The following is a 16,114-nucleotide window of genomic DNA, read 5'->3' as shown; positions in this document are numbered from 1 at the left end:
AGCAGTGTGTCACAGAATTTGCCTACACTCCACAGATCTAAAAAAAAAAAAATTCACCAACCAAACACTCTTCAGCAGGCAGACTAAGAAACAAAGCAAGCAGTGCTTGAAATAAAATTGATAGAGATGTAAGATCATGGTAGCCTGTTTTGTCTGGCCAAAAGGGGCCCTGCACCCTTTCTGACATGAAAGAATTCAAAGACGTGTGGCATTCACTTCTGAGGCTCTGCTGTTTGCACCTGTGTGACAGCCGGTGGTTTGCCACCAAACCACTTCAGACTCCATCAGCAGCGACTTCGAGAGAGGTGTACTTACATTTACTAGAAGTGGGTTTAGGCACTTGAATTTCAATACATCTGATTTGATGGATAGAAAGAGGGGCTGATGAAGCCAACTTTCCCAGGAGACAGAAGTACCCCCTTGTTACCCAGACATGATTTCTAAGGTCACTCCTTGACAAATGTCTTCAATTTTCAGATACTTTTCTAGTTTTCCATAAACGCCTAAGATTGCAAGGCCCTAACTGGCAGAGCTCTGTTTTTAGGCCTGAGCAGCATGGTCAGAACCATTAAAATGGTAAATAGTTTTCACTGTTCATAAATGGATTCTAAGACTACCTTGGAATCAGTTGCCATTTGTGCGTAAGTTATTTTGATGGTTATTGAAAGCTCATCGAGTATTTTCAAAGTGCGTTTTGTTCATAGATTTTATGATTAGAGAATCTCACATACCATACATTCTGCCACATTTCACCTCAGTACAGTATGTAGCACCCGAGAATACCATCGTGCCATGCAAACACCCATCTAAAAATGTAGTCTTACAAAGCGATTACGGGAGCTTGTGCTAATAGACAGAGTCGATGTTCCAGGAAAGGCAGAAGTTGGCGATGATGAGTGGACACCTTGGGAAGACGCCCCAACAGGTTTTTCTACCCCTTTCATCTGTTTTGTTTCACATGCTCACCCTTGCTTGAAAAATGTGGTGAAGTAGGGGTGACGAGAGCCATTCGTCAGCATAACAGCCAACATCCAACCCTAAAACTGAACTTCTTCTAGAGAACAGAGATGACGGACAGCATTTGCAGATCGATGCCTCACGCCCTCATCTTTATGAGTCTGTTCTGCTTGAGATAGTTTTGCAAGCTGTTTTGTGGGGCTTCAGCCTGTTCCGTGTTGTGTTTGATGCTCTGTCTAGAACCCCAGGCCAGGGCCGAGGTGTAAATGGATGTGGCACAGTCTTGTGGGAAGAGCTCAGAATTTGGAACTTGAGTTCAAATTCTAGGTTAGCTACCTAATAGCAGGAAATCTTGGGCAAGAACCATACTTGCTGTGGAGTCTTAGTGTGCTTATCTGCTGGCAGGGCCTGGTGTGTCCATTACCTTAACTGAGATGGCACATAGAGACAGACACTCAGTACTCAGCTTAAAAATCTGGGTTCTGGAACAAGAGTGAATTCAGAATCTGGCACTGGCACTTAAAAGCTATGTGACCCTGATGAGATGTCATAATTCTCTATCTTATTTAGAAAGATAAGGATAAAAATAGTCTTCCTCATGAGGTTATTGTTTGAACTAAGTGATATGTCTGGAATTCTTAAAACTGCATCTGACACACAGAAGGTAGCAGAGCTGTTAGTTGCCATCAGCAACACCAACATCATCCCCACCACTCCAAACCGACATCACATGTGCTCAAGAAAAATGGTTTACCACTCCCTTGGATTTTATACATTTAGCCCTTATGTCCTTGTGTTGAATAAATTCCACCATAAGGACCCAGGCCATTGCCTGGGAGGTTTTGCTTTGTACTTTCTAGTTGCAGGTAATTAATTTTCAGTATGCCTTAAAAGAGCTTTGGGGGAAGAAAATGAAAAACCCTATTTCTTAGTTCTCTGGCTCACCCTGCCCCTTAATCAGAATGAACCCTTTTAGGGCCTCACAGGCCAACTCACTTCTCCAAACAGAGCAGCCTTATCTTATATTCACATGTAAATCATAATAAGTAGTTCCCAGCTCCAAAGGAGGGCTGGGCTGTAATCTTCAATGAAGCAGTTTTCTCCCTTTGAAAGCTTAGTCTGGCAATTTCACAATGGCCTATCAGGGATCACATTCCCAGAGGCCCATGCCAGCCTTGCTGACACATCCCGTAAGACACCCACGTAGTGGTGGTGGTGGTTTAGTCACTAAGTTGTGTCTGACTCTTGCGACCCCATGAACTGTAGCCTGCTAGGTTTCTCTGTTCATGGGATTCTCCAGACAAGAATACTAGAGTGGGTTGCCATTTCCTTCTCCAGGGGATCTTCCCAACCCAGGAATCAAACCCAGGTCTCTTGCATTGCAGGCAGATTCTTTACCAACTGAGCTATGAGGGAAGCTCCCAAGATACCCATGACGAAAGTTCAAATGGGACTTCTGGGCCCCTCCTTCAATACAGCACAAGCCACATTTGATATTTCTGTCTCCATTCCATTCACCTATCCACCCAACCGGAAGTTTACTGACTGCAATTTCTTAGCGCCTTTCCAGGCATTTGGAGAAAGAATACACCATGCAGGGCAAGTTACGTCCACAGCTCTATTTTCCCCTCTGCCTCCATGCAGTTGGAAAGCAGGAGTCTCAGCCTTATCACCGTTGCAACCATTATCACCAGCTGCTTTTTATTAGAAATGCCTGCACAATTCTGAGTAGGAAGGGGGGACATCTGTTGATAAGTTAAAACCATATCGCACCCTTGTTAAGAGGAAACAGACGGCCTCCATCCTCGCAGGTGGACGCTTTGGGGCCAATCTCAAACAGCATTTCTGTTTTAGCAATAAGGGAGAATATCTTCAATTATTTCATGTTTTCCCCTACCCTCCCATCTGGGAGAATCACATGTCTGTGAAAGACTGGGTCAACAAGAGCACAAAAAAAGAACCCAAATAATATTATAATGGCTGGTGTGGGAATGGCAGGTAATTTATACTCCACTGATGTGTTGCTGGAGCAATTTTAAGGGCGAAATGTTAGCTTTTGAGGAGATGAAAGAAAACTGAAAACATTTATTTGGTTAAATAGCTAAGTAAATAAACTGCCTATCAGACTTCCCCAGCTGTCAAGTCAAAGTAGCATCTGTAACAATGGAGACTTGTTTGGTCTGTCTCCCTTAGTAACAATACATATTGCCATAAATAATAAGTCACTGTCATTTTTTTTAAAGACCAATCTTCATAGTGGGAACCGAAGAGACATAAAATATTACCTGATGGATTTTTAGTGTTCAGGGGAAAGAAAAGCAGAACTTTAGATGCTTTGGGAGAGAGATTTGGGGGGAAAAAAAAAGGAGAGAGTAAAAACGATGCCTTGGGTCTGAATTACAGATCCTAAGCACATGATCTTAGGCAGGACCTTAGCTAACCCCTGGAACCCCACTCCTCACACATAGATGAAAATGAATCATGACAACAGCTCCCTCCTCAGGCTCTCCTAGAATCAGAAGATATCATGAGTTTGAGAGTGCTTTATAAGCTTTGAGAGTAAAATAGCACATATTTGGCATTATTATTACTATTTTGCTTTTAAATAGAATCACATAGCAAAAAGCCTTAAAACAGAGACCCACAGAAATGGAAAATAACCACTTCTTTACATGAGCATAGTGGTGCTCTGAAGCTCGTCCAGGCCAACCTGGTCCAGGTAGGAGATGGGAAAGCCTGGCTGAGAGCAGTGTTAGCCAGGTTAGAGAGGTAGGCTTGTTGCCCAGGGATATGAAAAGATGGAATCAAGAGGCGGTTAGGGCTTGAAGGGAAGCGGGAAGAGAGGATGAAGAGGGCATGCACTGGGTGACTCCCCGGGCTCCTGCCTGCCTGTTGGGGATCTAGGTGGGGCCAGGAACTACGCTAAGGAACACAGAGCAGCAGGCTTAAGCAGAGAAAAAGGCACGTTTACTTTGGGACCAGGTGTTCTTGAGGTTTCTTTGAACTTCTAAGTTCAGATGCTGGTAGACTGCTGAACAAGAGACTCTGGAGGACAGAGGCCCAGAGGTGGAGATTTCAACATGATTTTCAGCCCCTAGAGCAGTGGGCAGAGCTAGAATCCACTGATCATTTAGACCTGAGCTCAGCAAACACTGTGAACTATGTATGCTTTGTGGGCCATCCGGGCCTCTGTCACAGCTAATCTGTTCTACTATTGTAGCAGGAAAACAGCAAAAGATAGCCCATAAGGACTGGGTGTGGTAAGACTTTATTTATAGAAGAACTGGCAGTCACTCAAATGGGCTGATGGGCTGTGCTTTGCTGAGCTGAGGTAGATCATGCTCATTGTTTCTAGAATCACCCTGTGGAAGGTAATGCAAGTAGCCTGCACTTACTACTATTAATGAGATAACTTTAAAAATCAGCAGCCTGTTTATAGCGCTTTCATTAAACATCAGTCCTCAGGGAGACACTCTTGAATATTTTTATTACTCCTATTTCACAAATATGGCAGGTAAGATAGAGAGGTTAATAACTCATTGAAATCACAAGAATCACATGTCAGGAGGCTAGGATTTGACTCTAGACCATGATTAGAGAACTTAAGAGCACTCAACCCAGACCAGGACACCTGGGTTTTAGCGGCCTCTGTTTGACTTAATTGCTTGTGACCTGAGGCAGATGACTTCATTTCTGGCCTTTGGTCTTCTCTTCAGAAAAGCAGTTCCTCAGGCCCTTCTAGCTCTTACATTCTAGGACTTCTGATTTGTCCAGGGTTACCCAGCTAGAGCATGGAAGACCCAATCCTCAAAAAGCGTCTAGCACCCTTCTCCCAGGTTGTCCTTGTTCCCACCTAATGAAGGAAAGGCCAGAAGTCCCTGAAATGTGGTGACTTCTTTAGGGGTTCCGGTGACTCTCCACTTGATATGTAGGACCCTCTCCTGACCACCAGAAGCCTACTCAGGACACGCCCACTTGCTTTTGGCAGAGAACAGGCATCCACAACCTTAGTGCCCTCATGACAAGCTAAAAAAAGAAGTGATGTAAATATGCAAAGCAGATTACTGGTGCCCATCATTCGTCATACTGGGGAAGTGCAGAGTTGATCAGAATGAGTGTGGACCTCCCAGGAACTCGGATTGCGCACCTGTGATCACTAAGTGGGTTTTGGCACTGCAAGGCCCCTGGAAGCTAGTGCATTTGGCAGCAACTTCAGTCTCTAAGATAGTACCGTTATATCCATCGTTTGTTTTGAAGGCTTTCCTATCCTAAAAGCCAGATTTTCTGGCTGAAAGTAGTCAGAAAGCTTTGTCATTTTCCCTTTCCTTTGAATGAAAAAAGAAAGGAAAACTCCTGCCACTTGTTAAAATTCTTTATGTCATATGACCTCACTTATTCCATGTTACATACAGGACCATGATGTTGGTGTTACATGCCCCATTGCAGAGATGAAAAAACCCAGGTCAAATGCCTGCCTCAGTTCATACAGGTAGTTAGGAAGATGGCTGGAGTCTTTGTGGCTCTAAACATTTTTCATGGATTTAGATGGAACTTTGATGTCTTTCCGCCTTAGTTTTACTCCATGGTTACCATCCCCATTTTCATTTTGCCAAGCAAGGAAATGTAAGACCCTACTGAGGTAGGCCCCAGTGTTGGGACTTTAAAGACCCCGAGGCTGAAGTTGCTGCCTAGGCAGGGCGATGCTGAGGGCCTCAAGCTTTGGCTCACCTCCCAGCTGCAGTCTGACTCCCAGCTTGGCTCAGCGTGGCTCTCACTCCCCAGGCGCCCAGGACGGGGCAGAAGTGGGCTTGCTCAGTAACCAGACTGCATGGCGCGTGACCTCACGTCCAAGACCACCTTTCTCAGCATGCCGCGTCTTCTCCCCGCTCATCATCTGTTTTGGACCAGCCTTTGCTTAATGTGGCCAAGCTTTCCCAAAATAAACACAATAAATTTAAAGTGAAGTCATAAGCACAATTGAGGTGGCTTTCCAAAGGGGCTCGTGAAAATGTGGGATTGAAAACTATGTACCTTTGTACTTCAAGCCAAACGGCTGGGAAGAGGTGGGGAGAGTGAGGGATTATGCATGGAAAGGGGAGTCCAGACCCTGGGCTGCCCTCCTGGCTCTCCACTGTCTCCTGTGGACTTTTGGTAAAGCACCCCTCACATCCGGAGGCCTTCATTTCTTCCTGCCGGAAAGGAACTGTCAGACTGAGAGCCCTTCTTGCTTTGACATTTTATAAAAGGGATCACATGGCAGTGGAGAGGACAGTGGGCTTAGGAAAGACCTGGGTGTGTTTACATGAAGTGCTTGAGAAAACAAATCTAACCTACAGTGGTCAAAAGCAGACCAGTGTGGCCACAATGGAATGAGGGGCTGACTGAGCAGGACATGGGGGAAGTTTGTAGGGTGAGGAAATATTCTACAGCTTGATGGCTCTGGGGAGGCCCAGATAAGTATATGTATTCGTCACAGCTTATGAAACTGTACACTTAAAATGGGAACATTTCATTGTATGCAAATTATACCTCAGTGAAGTTGATTTAGAAATGAGAAATAGGTAAATTCATAGAGATGGAAAAGTAAATGAGAGACTAGTTACTAGGAGTTAGGGGTCAAGGGGACTAGGAAGTCGCTTAATGGGTACAGAGTCTATTTGGGGTAAAGAAAGGGATTTAATAATGAATGTCTGTGCATTATATGCTTAAAAATGATCAAAATGGCAAATGCTTTGCTCTAAATATTTTACTGAAATAAAAAAAAAAAACCAACTAAAAATGTAACAAATGTGATTGTATCCCAGTTCTGCCCTATGCTGGCTGAGTGACGTTGGGCCAGTCACCAAACTCTAAGGAGCCCTGCTTCTTCCCTGTAAAAGGAGCTAGGAATACCCAGGGTATAGACGCTGTGATGCCCAAACGAGACCATGGCTGTGATCAAGGAAAACCCTCTATAGACTCTAATTTGGTTTCTATAAATATATAGTCTGTTAATACTCTTCATTCTGTGATTCCACTTGGTTTTTTGGCATGCGCTCAGACCTCATATTTAAAGTCGTCTGCAGACACATGGACGTCTTTGCTATCCACAGGGCCCTGCAACCAAGCCCTTTAAATGTACTCTGCATTCTTTCCACATAGTTTCCCAGGACAGATCCTGTGCCATTTGTTAGGTTTCTTAACAGCCCAGTTACACTATGAAGAAGTGTCAATATGAAGAAGATGGAATTTTTAAAGCCACCTACCAGTGATTTTTAGGCCGAAAACCATCTTCTATAAAGGAAGGATAGAATCACTCACCCAGATAGAAGAAACCTTACTGTTTGGGGAGTAATATCTCTGTGCCAGACTGTGTGCTCAATATGTGTTTTCTCCTTCAATCCTCAATGAGGACTTCTAGCCTCATTTTACAGATGAGAAAACTGATGCCCAGAAGGGTTAAGTAACTTGCATGGAGTTTAAGGTTACTAAGTAGGTGACAGTGGAAAGAGAACATTAGCATGACAGCCAGGAGCCAGCCCAGCCCTCACAGCTGGGCCCTTGGTGTTCTATTGCATTGTAAACAGTTTCACAGAGCATGAGCATCAGACAAGGCACCATGATGGGTCAAGGCCCATTCAAGATCACTCAGTAGCCATGGCTGCCATGATCATCATCCAAGCTCCAAAAATGACCAAACATTATTCGCTCCTGGCCTTACTGTGTGCTTCCTGCCTCCCAGGTAAGAATTATTAAGATAATCATACTCATGCTTCCTGAAAGCACCTAACCCAGAGAGAAACCTTACTTTCTGGACCCTCCCCCTAAACATCTAATATAAGCTTAATCCCATAAGAAGCCCTTTCTAATCACTTCTTCCAGACTTGCCCCTGTTTCCCCTCATTGCAATGAGCAATAAATCAAACTTGCTCAAGTGCAAGTGTTCCCAGTGGTCTGCAGGCAGTTGGTAGTAGGAATACCAGCCTGGATCTGCGCGATTTCACATCAGCATGCTTGTACTCTTTGACTGCATCTCCCAGAACATAGGGTATTCAACTTGCGTCAAAGGCTGGAGAGTTGATTTGTTTTCATCTTTGCCGCATGGTTTCTATCTACTTTGTTGTCCTCTAGAAACAAAGGTTATTAATATGCCAGATTCACAAATGAGCTTATTAACGTTCATAAGTATTTGCCAAGTCCTAGTAAGAGAGGCAACTTTGCATTCGCTCATTTGCATCCTCATGCTCTGTGTTGTAAGTGGGTGTGCCTGTCAGGTTCCAAGCTTTTGCTCAGAATGTGGGACGCTGACGTGAAAGGTGCAGCAGAGCTCACTGTGGGGACAGCGCTAGGAGGTAATGTGCTGGCAGTGTGGACGTGGGCCTCTGCAGGGCACTGCTGGCGTCTAGGAGCAGAGTGGTCCGTGTCACCTGCACAGTCCAAGAAGCCCTTCTATTTGGGTTAGTTCCAAAAGTATGAACCTACAGGTGCAGGATAAGGAGAGGTTCCCAAAGTGGAAGAAACTGTCTAAGCAGCATCTCAGAGGTGGGGAATCTTACCATGGCAGGGGGACCAGGGGCTTCCCTGGTGGCTCAGATGGGTAAAGAATCTGCCTACAATGCAGGAGACCCAGGTTTGGTCCCTGGGTCGGGAAGATCCCCTGGAGAAGGGAATGGCAACCCACTGCAGTATTCTTGCCTGGAAAATTCCATGGACAGAGGAGCCTGGCAGGCTACAGTGCATGGGGTGGCAAAGAGTTGGACACAACTGAATAACTAACCCTTTCACTTTCAAGGGGACCAGAAGAACAGAGCAGAAGTGTGACCTAACAGAGGGTGGAAGTAGATGAAGCCAATGGGAAAGGGAGCCATGTTGGATGGGCCTCATGGGTCATTCTGAAGGGGTGTCTGCATTATCCCTGGGGACTTAAGAAGCCTGGAGGGTTGTTTCAATCAGAAACTGGTATGACCAAATCCCTTGCAGAAGTATCATTCTGACAGAAGCATGAAGAATTTTTTTTTTTTTTAAAGCATGATATATGTGACCAGAAGGGTGACTTTTGATTCATGGTCTGGAAAGGGGCATTTATTAGTTCTAATGGACTATGAGACTAATAGGTCTTATGTGCCCAGTGAAGGAACTTTGACCTTGCTGCTGCTGCTGCTAAGTCACTTCAGTCGTGTCCGACTCTTTGTGACCCCATAGACGGAAGCCCACCAGGCTCCCCCGTCCCTGCCCTGTGGGTAATGAGGAGACTTTGAAGGATTTGAAGCAGGGCAGAGATATGGTCAGATCTGACAAAAGAAAACAACAGATGTCAAAAATGTGCTATGTTAATGTGTGATTCCATTTAGGCTTCTTGGAATGTCAAAAATAACCTGAAGACCCCATGGTGACCTTGCCAGAAGTCAGGTCAGAAATTTCTGGATCAAATGATTTCTTAGTTCCCCTCCAGCTCTTGACAGTCTTAAGATTCTGTAACAAGGAAAGTAAAGCTATTTCCAAAACGTATAATGCATCAGAGTGTCAGACTTTGGGATTATCTGCTGCTTGGGGTTTTCCACACCAGTGCTCCCCTTCATTAGTGGGGATAATTGAGAGTTGACTGCAGTCGTTACCGCTGTTGTGATGGGTATTTGAAGCTAAATTCCGGCAAGCAGGAGATGTGTGAATATTTATCTCAGCTGCAGAAAGTTAATGCAGTGTGGCATTAATTACCCTGTCTGAGCCTGCTGTCTTCTTCTGTTTTTAGGTGTCATTCTCAGTTGAATAAATTAGTTTCCAAAATTAGAATAAAGCAAATGGTAGGGTGAGATCAAGGCAGCCTGACTTCTTAGGGCATCCAAAAAGCCAAGTGAGCTGAGAAAGTCTACCCAGGAAAGAGGAAGCTGCATTCTTGCAGCCCAGCATAGCACAAGGAGATGTTTCTCACTAGCGGGACTTCACTACTTTACCTCTCTACCTTTGCTCCACTCACTCCACCCCCAGAACACAGACACCCAGAAAAGTTCCATGTTTAGCCTTACCACAAGTGTCTGAAACATTTCAAGACGCTGGCAGAGAATAAATTAGGTGCTTAATAAATCATCTTGCTATAGCTTTTGCTCAAAATTTGACGCAGAGAGAATAAAGCCAGGGGAGAGTGTGTTTTAGGACAAAAGGATCAGAACAGTGAGCAAAGTAGACACTGTATCCTCGACATTCACATTCGTTCAGCAGACCTTCACTGAGCACCTGCCAGGCTAATTCTGTGTGTAAAATGGCAGACAGAATGCACAGGTGGTAATTCAGGAGTCGGGTGTGGAAGAATAAGCTTTCCTACTTTATGTCATCAGATATTTGGAAGAAGTATTATACTTTTTTTCTTTTACCTTTTCAAGGACAGTATGAAGTCTCATGGTTGGAAACCATGCAGGTTTCCAATTGGCAAACTGTTCTATTACACAACTGGGTGCCTCCAAGAATAGGAAGCTCCTTGTTCCTGGAAGAATACAGAGATGATGAGCTCTAGAAGAAAATATGCTGGACTTGATCTCAGGAGTCCTGGATTCTATTTACGGCCTGGTTACTAAGTAACCTTGTGACTCTGGGGAAGCAAAAGCTCTCTTCATTGGGCTTCACATTCCATCTTCTTGCCCATCCCCACTTTGCAATAAAAGCAAGCAATCAGTTCAGTTCAGTTCAGTTGCTCAGTCGTGTCCGACTCTCCGCGACCCCATGAATCGCAGCACACCAGGCCTCCCTGTCCATCACCAACTCCCGGAGTTCACTCATACTCATGTCCACAGAGTTGGTGATGCCATCCAGCCATCATACAACATATTAAATCTATGAGAGGCAGAACAATGACTTTGAGTTCACACAACCTCTTTGATTTTCAGTTTTCACCTGCAAAATGAAGATGGAAAGAATAAAAGCCACTCCGGGGATGGTTAGGCAGATAAAATATTGGGATGGCCAAAAAGTTTCTTCGAGTTTCTCATAAGATGTTACAGGTGAATTTTTTGGCCAACCCAATAAGACATAAAGGTGTTTTATATAAATTCCAAAACACTCTACAACACCATAGCTGGAAGACTTTTTGCTTGTTTGTTATGGGGTTTGTTGTTGTTGTTTAATGGCAGCTATTGTAATAAATGAGAAAAAGCACTGGAACTTACTTTTAAGTCTCAAGTCCCATGTGACTTCCTAGCCATGTGACCATGGTCGAATTACTTAACTTCTCTGTGCTTGGTTTCTCATTTGCGAAAGAGATAAATCGCTGCCTTAATCACTACATTCAAAAGACAGTGTACTTGAAAATATGCAGCATGGTGTCAGACCCATGGTATAGCTACAGAATGCCAGTTCCATCTGTTGGTTCAGGAAAATAAGCAGTTGTAAAGGATCTATACCCACATAGCAGGAGGCAGGCTAGTAAACAAAATATGGTGGAATTAAGATGTCATTGTGTCCATTTAATTCTGGTACAAATATCCAAGAGTGACAGCATGAATGTCAACTCTAACAGAAGGGCCTGTGCATGCTTCAGACCAATATATTGACCTGATCTGCTTGGCCAGTGCACCCTGGTCCATTTCAGTATGAACTGAAGTCTGAAATGACTTCAGCGAGGCCAAACACCATTTCCCATCTACATTTGGATTGAACTTTTGCTGTGTCATATATTGGTGAAAACCTTGTGTATATCTTAGGACAGCCCCAGGGCTGCAGGCAAGTGACTGACCAAACCTGAAACTGTAGCAGAGAGTGGATGGAAACAAGCCCTAGAAGCTTTTAACTAAGAGCTAATGGCATGATTGCTGTTCTCTTGCTCTAAAGCATGCCCAGTCAATGCTGCTTGCAGAAACCAAAGAGCAGTTTGAGACAGAATTGCAGCAGTCTCAAGTGGACGTTCATAAAACTGTCTTGAAAAAATGTTTACTTGATGTATGATCATTGTTACCGTGTTCTGAAGACCACGTTCCTGCCAAACACTATGCTAGAGGCTTTATATATATTCTCTCTAATTCTCACAAGAACCCTGTAGGGTAAATGATATTATTCCCATTTCATGGTTGGGTAAACTAAGGCTCAGAAAGTAAAAGTATCTTGTCCATATCACACAGCTGGTCCAGCTCTGTCTCCTAGACCCTGTGATTTCCCTAACAGGCTCAGCTTGAAAACCAAGGGCACAACTGGGTGACTGTTCTTCTTAAGGGTAAAGAATGATGCCAAAATGATATGCACCATGACAGAATAATCCCCAAATAACCTAAGTCATTCATCATAAGCTGTCATCTTTCTGTTCTAATTCCAAACCCTCCTTCCCAAGCTGTCTCAGAAAACCCTATCGGGAAAAGAGCGGGTCTCACTTTGTCCCTCTGTCCATAGGAGCCGGAGCCTCTCTATGCGCAGATCAACAGATGTAAGAAATAGCATCAATGCGGGCTTGTGGCGGGTGCTTCAAGACTGGCATGGAAATCAGCGTCGCGACAGGCTCTCTTGTATTCTTCCACCTCACGTCATCCCACGAAGAAATTCACGATTGCCCAATGGAACTCCTTTGGAAGAGGGAACTAAGAGGTTTTGTCAACCACTGGCAGAGGTCTATGGCAGCACAAAAACAAACACACAGAAGTATAAAAAACCATACCCAGCATCAAATCACAAATCAAGCAAGTGCTCACCCAACAAATATTCCAGGCTCTCTTAGCGTGGGTTTAAGATGACCTAGTATGTGAAACCCTAATTCTCTTTTTATTTCTCAACCTGTTGACCACTGTAAAGACATCTGATTTGGAGTGACAGGCCTCAGAGAGGTACATCAGGGTTGGCACTGACATTATTTAGGCGAATGTAAGGTCTCTGTCACCACAAGATGCTCATTTGTATGCCTTTTCACAAAGGATGGTATAATTACAATACTCCACAAGGCCTGGTCTGCCATTTTTTCCCCTTTCCTTTCTTTGTCATGTTTGAAATTAATGAGTGTACAAATTTTTGTATTGCTTTTGACTTTTTTTTAGATATTGATGAAGAAATCCAATTGGGAAAAAAGAAAAAACCCTATATGAAATGAATTCACTTGAAATCATCACAAGACAAATAAGTGGCTGATGATTCTTCTTGATTAAGAATGTTGCCAAAACAACCCTTTAAGCTCTTCTGCATCTTGGTGAAGAAAGACAGATTTCGGTTTAACCTTCACTCTGTGAGTAGGAAAGGACATCGAATCCCATTGATGAGAAAGATGAAAAGTACATCTGATTTCCTCAGAAGCTCTAAACTCTTTAAGTCCAATAAAATGAGATGTTTTTATTTTTCCGATATCTTGCTGCTGTGATGCTATGCAGACAAGTGTCTTCTCCATGTGCCATTTTCAAAGAAAAGTCATTTGCCAAATACTTCTGGTACAATCCTGGTAATGTGGTTTGGGATTTTAAAAAATCGACTTGCTAATGGAACAATGGTGACATGAATATTCAGAGTAACAAACTGATTCTGTGGTCACAATGGTTCATCTCTATCTCTTTTTGTACATCAGAAAATTCAAATGGGATTTTTATTTTATAACTTAAAAAAAAAACCTTACCATTAAACTCTTTAAATATTTAAGGGAAATGGCTTTAAGGAGTTCTAATGAAAAAAAAAAAATTGCCCGTTTGTGTTTTTTTTTTGTAAATATAAATGTTAATGAAAATGCTTTTTAAATAATGCCATTACACTGTAGAGAAGGTAGCAGATTGAGTGCAGAATGTGACAAACTTGATGGATGGGGCTCACTTTCCAGAAACTACTCTGGAGCCTATGGTAGGAAGTTGGAGTTCAGGGACAACTGGCAGGAACAGTCAGCCAATCAGCAGCTAGTGATCAGGAAGGGAGCACGTGACTCCAGCCTCTCATCTAAGTCTTTCTGCAAGAGTACGACCCTCTGTGTAAAACAAGAAAGAGACAGTTCACGCTCTGAAGGCCTGTCCTTCAGATTCTGAAACTCCCTCCCACCGACCCTGTAGACATCACTGGACTGTTTGTACGTGAAACAGAAGAATTTAAGCTTCCTTTTTTTTTTACATTTATGAGACAAAAAGTGCAGTGTTTGGTTTGTATGTTTAGCACATGATTTTCATAAAGAATCTATATTTTTGCCCTACAGAGAATATTGTTCTACAGGTCAACTGTGTTTTCCTGATGTTCCTATGCAGTTACAGTATGTTGAATTGAATGGTTTAACACTAAGAAGAAAACTTTAAAGAATCATGGGATGAATTGGATTGGGGGTGGGAGTGATTATCCTTACTTGGTTTTAAAATTTGAAAAGTAGAATTTACCTTCATATGATTGACTGCCATCGGCCTGTGTACTTTGATACTTTGTATCAACAGAAACTAAAATGATTTGGAAGAAGGTATACTTGGTGACCAAGGAAAAAATTGAGAAGTCAAGGTAATTGTTACTGTTTGAAGCCCATGTTTTACACCGTCAGGTCACTGGAATCTAAATGTTTTCCAGTTAACTGGCAAATGTCCATTGAAGAATAGATGTGTCACCTTAACATGGAAGGTCTGAAGAACTCAAGAGCTGAAAAGGGCCACTACCTTCCTGTGTAGCTGTCACATTTTGGTTGACATGATTTCTCCAGGAATGTGCAAACTTTGGATGAGCTGATCCTTCCATGTGAAGGTAAAAATGGGAAAGGTGTGATAACCATGAGAGTTGCCCTGAGACCAGTTCAATTGCATTTTCTGGGGATTTGATGAGCTAGGCAGTTCCCACAGGGAAGTAACTTAAATTGCTCTGTTGTCCGTGATTCTGATTCTAAACCAGTGGTGCTATCTTCTCCCTCAATATGGTTGTCTTGAGTTTGTCTTGGAGTATCACACCCTTCCACTGATTCTGCAGGTTGCTTCTGACACATTCAAAGTGAACTCTGGCTGATGTGGATGTTTCAGGTACACCATCTGGAGCTCATTTCGTAGCGGAAAGTGACAGCCCAGTGGATTTGTCATCATGCACTGAGTGTGGGTGAAAATGTAGCTGGCTCTGAACTTAAAGAAGATGGCCCCTGTAATACATTAAAGTGAGGGAAATAAAGTCAAGATTTTAAACTGCCATCCATATTATCATTGGCTGAATTCTGCTGTCTAATAAGCACTGTTTGGGGAACTCAGAACCACTGTATCCTATCCCAGGAAAACAGTGAGATTTCCAAATAAGAGCTGAGGTGCAGATACCAAAAGGCCATGGGGAGTGTGCACAGTTCCAGTTAGACTGATAGAAAATCCGCGTGTACAACTGTTAATTCCTCATCCTTCACTAGCACGAAATTTGTCACTTTAAATTTTGAAACCAGGGAAACACCACCTGTCATTCTGTTCCCATTCCCCGTAGCTCTCTTTACATGCCGCGAGACTTTTTTGATAATTTGTACTCATCCCTGTGTCTACTGAATCCCCATCGTGTAATGTACTGGGCACCTTCTTTAAAAAAAAAAAAAAAATGTTTACTCTGTGGGTTTGGTTCATTTCACTTTCTGCGTTCTGACACATATTTTTTTAATAAAGATGAGAAAGAGAAAATGACTGTTGCAGTACATTTCTAGACCTACTTTAACTTTACCTCAGATGACAGTTTGTTAACATATATGGACACGTTATTTTTAACTTTATGTACAATGCATTCAACAGAACAGCAAAATTTTTAGAAATTTTCCATTAATTTCTGTAACACACCATGTAAAACTGTTACAAATAAACATGTTTGAGAACAACACCTTCGCCTGGTTTTATTCCACAAACTTCTACTGGATATTCAGGTTGAGGAATTGGAAGGAGAAACTGCTTCTCTCGAAACTGCTATTGGACCAGGTGAAGGCCTGTTTTCCTGGCACCCTGACCAGAGAAAGAAAGCTCCATTGAGGAGTTAGGTCAGTTTGTCTTCAGTTCAATTCAGGTACTGGCTCCGCTTGGAAAATCACAGTGAGGAGGCTGTTGTCAGAAAAAGCATACCCTGGGTAGATGCGGTGTTCGGACCACACTTAGCGTGGGACTTTAGAAGTTGGTAAAGACCCCAGGACTTACCCTATGGATTTGTATCTTCTTCTAAAAAATATAAAAAATAAGACATAAAACCTACTAAACTGTTGGTTAGAAGACCAAGCTTAACCTAGACTGTCAAAGAATTTGCCCCATAGTTCAAGATC

At 43.0% G+C, this 16,114-nt stretch overlaps 1 protein-coding gene across 3 annotated transcripts in view; it reads left to right on the top strand.

Annotated features, from left to right (window-relative positions):
• The window catches only part of DAB1 (DAB adaptor protein 1), a 476,669-nt gene extending 460,868 nt beyond the window's left edge, over positions 1-15,801 (top strand). For all 3 annotated transcript variants that reach the window (XM_055402651.2, XM_055402649.2, XM_055402647.2), the window contains one exon: positions 12,307-15,801. Coding sequence is in view for 1 of the 3 variants with exons in the window: in XM_055402649.2 (XP_055258624.1) it covers positions 12,307-12,351 (45 nt within the window). In the remaining 2 variants the exon portion in view is untranslated. The remainder of the gene's footprint in view (positions 1-12,306) is intronic.
• Positions 15,802-16,114: the final 313 nt, after the last annotated feature.

This window comes from Moschus berezovskii, chromosome 4 (assembly GCF_049115385.1).
Source record: "Moschus berezovskii isolate FMDL1 chromosome 4, NW_MosBer_1.0, whole genome shotgun sequence".
NCBI lineage: Eukaryota > Metazoa > Chordata > Mammalia > Artiodactyla > Moschidae > Moschus > Moschus berezovskii.
This window is presented reverse-complemented; position numbering and strand designations above follow the sequence as displayed.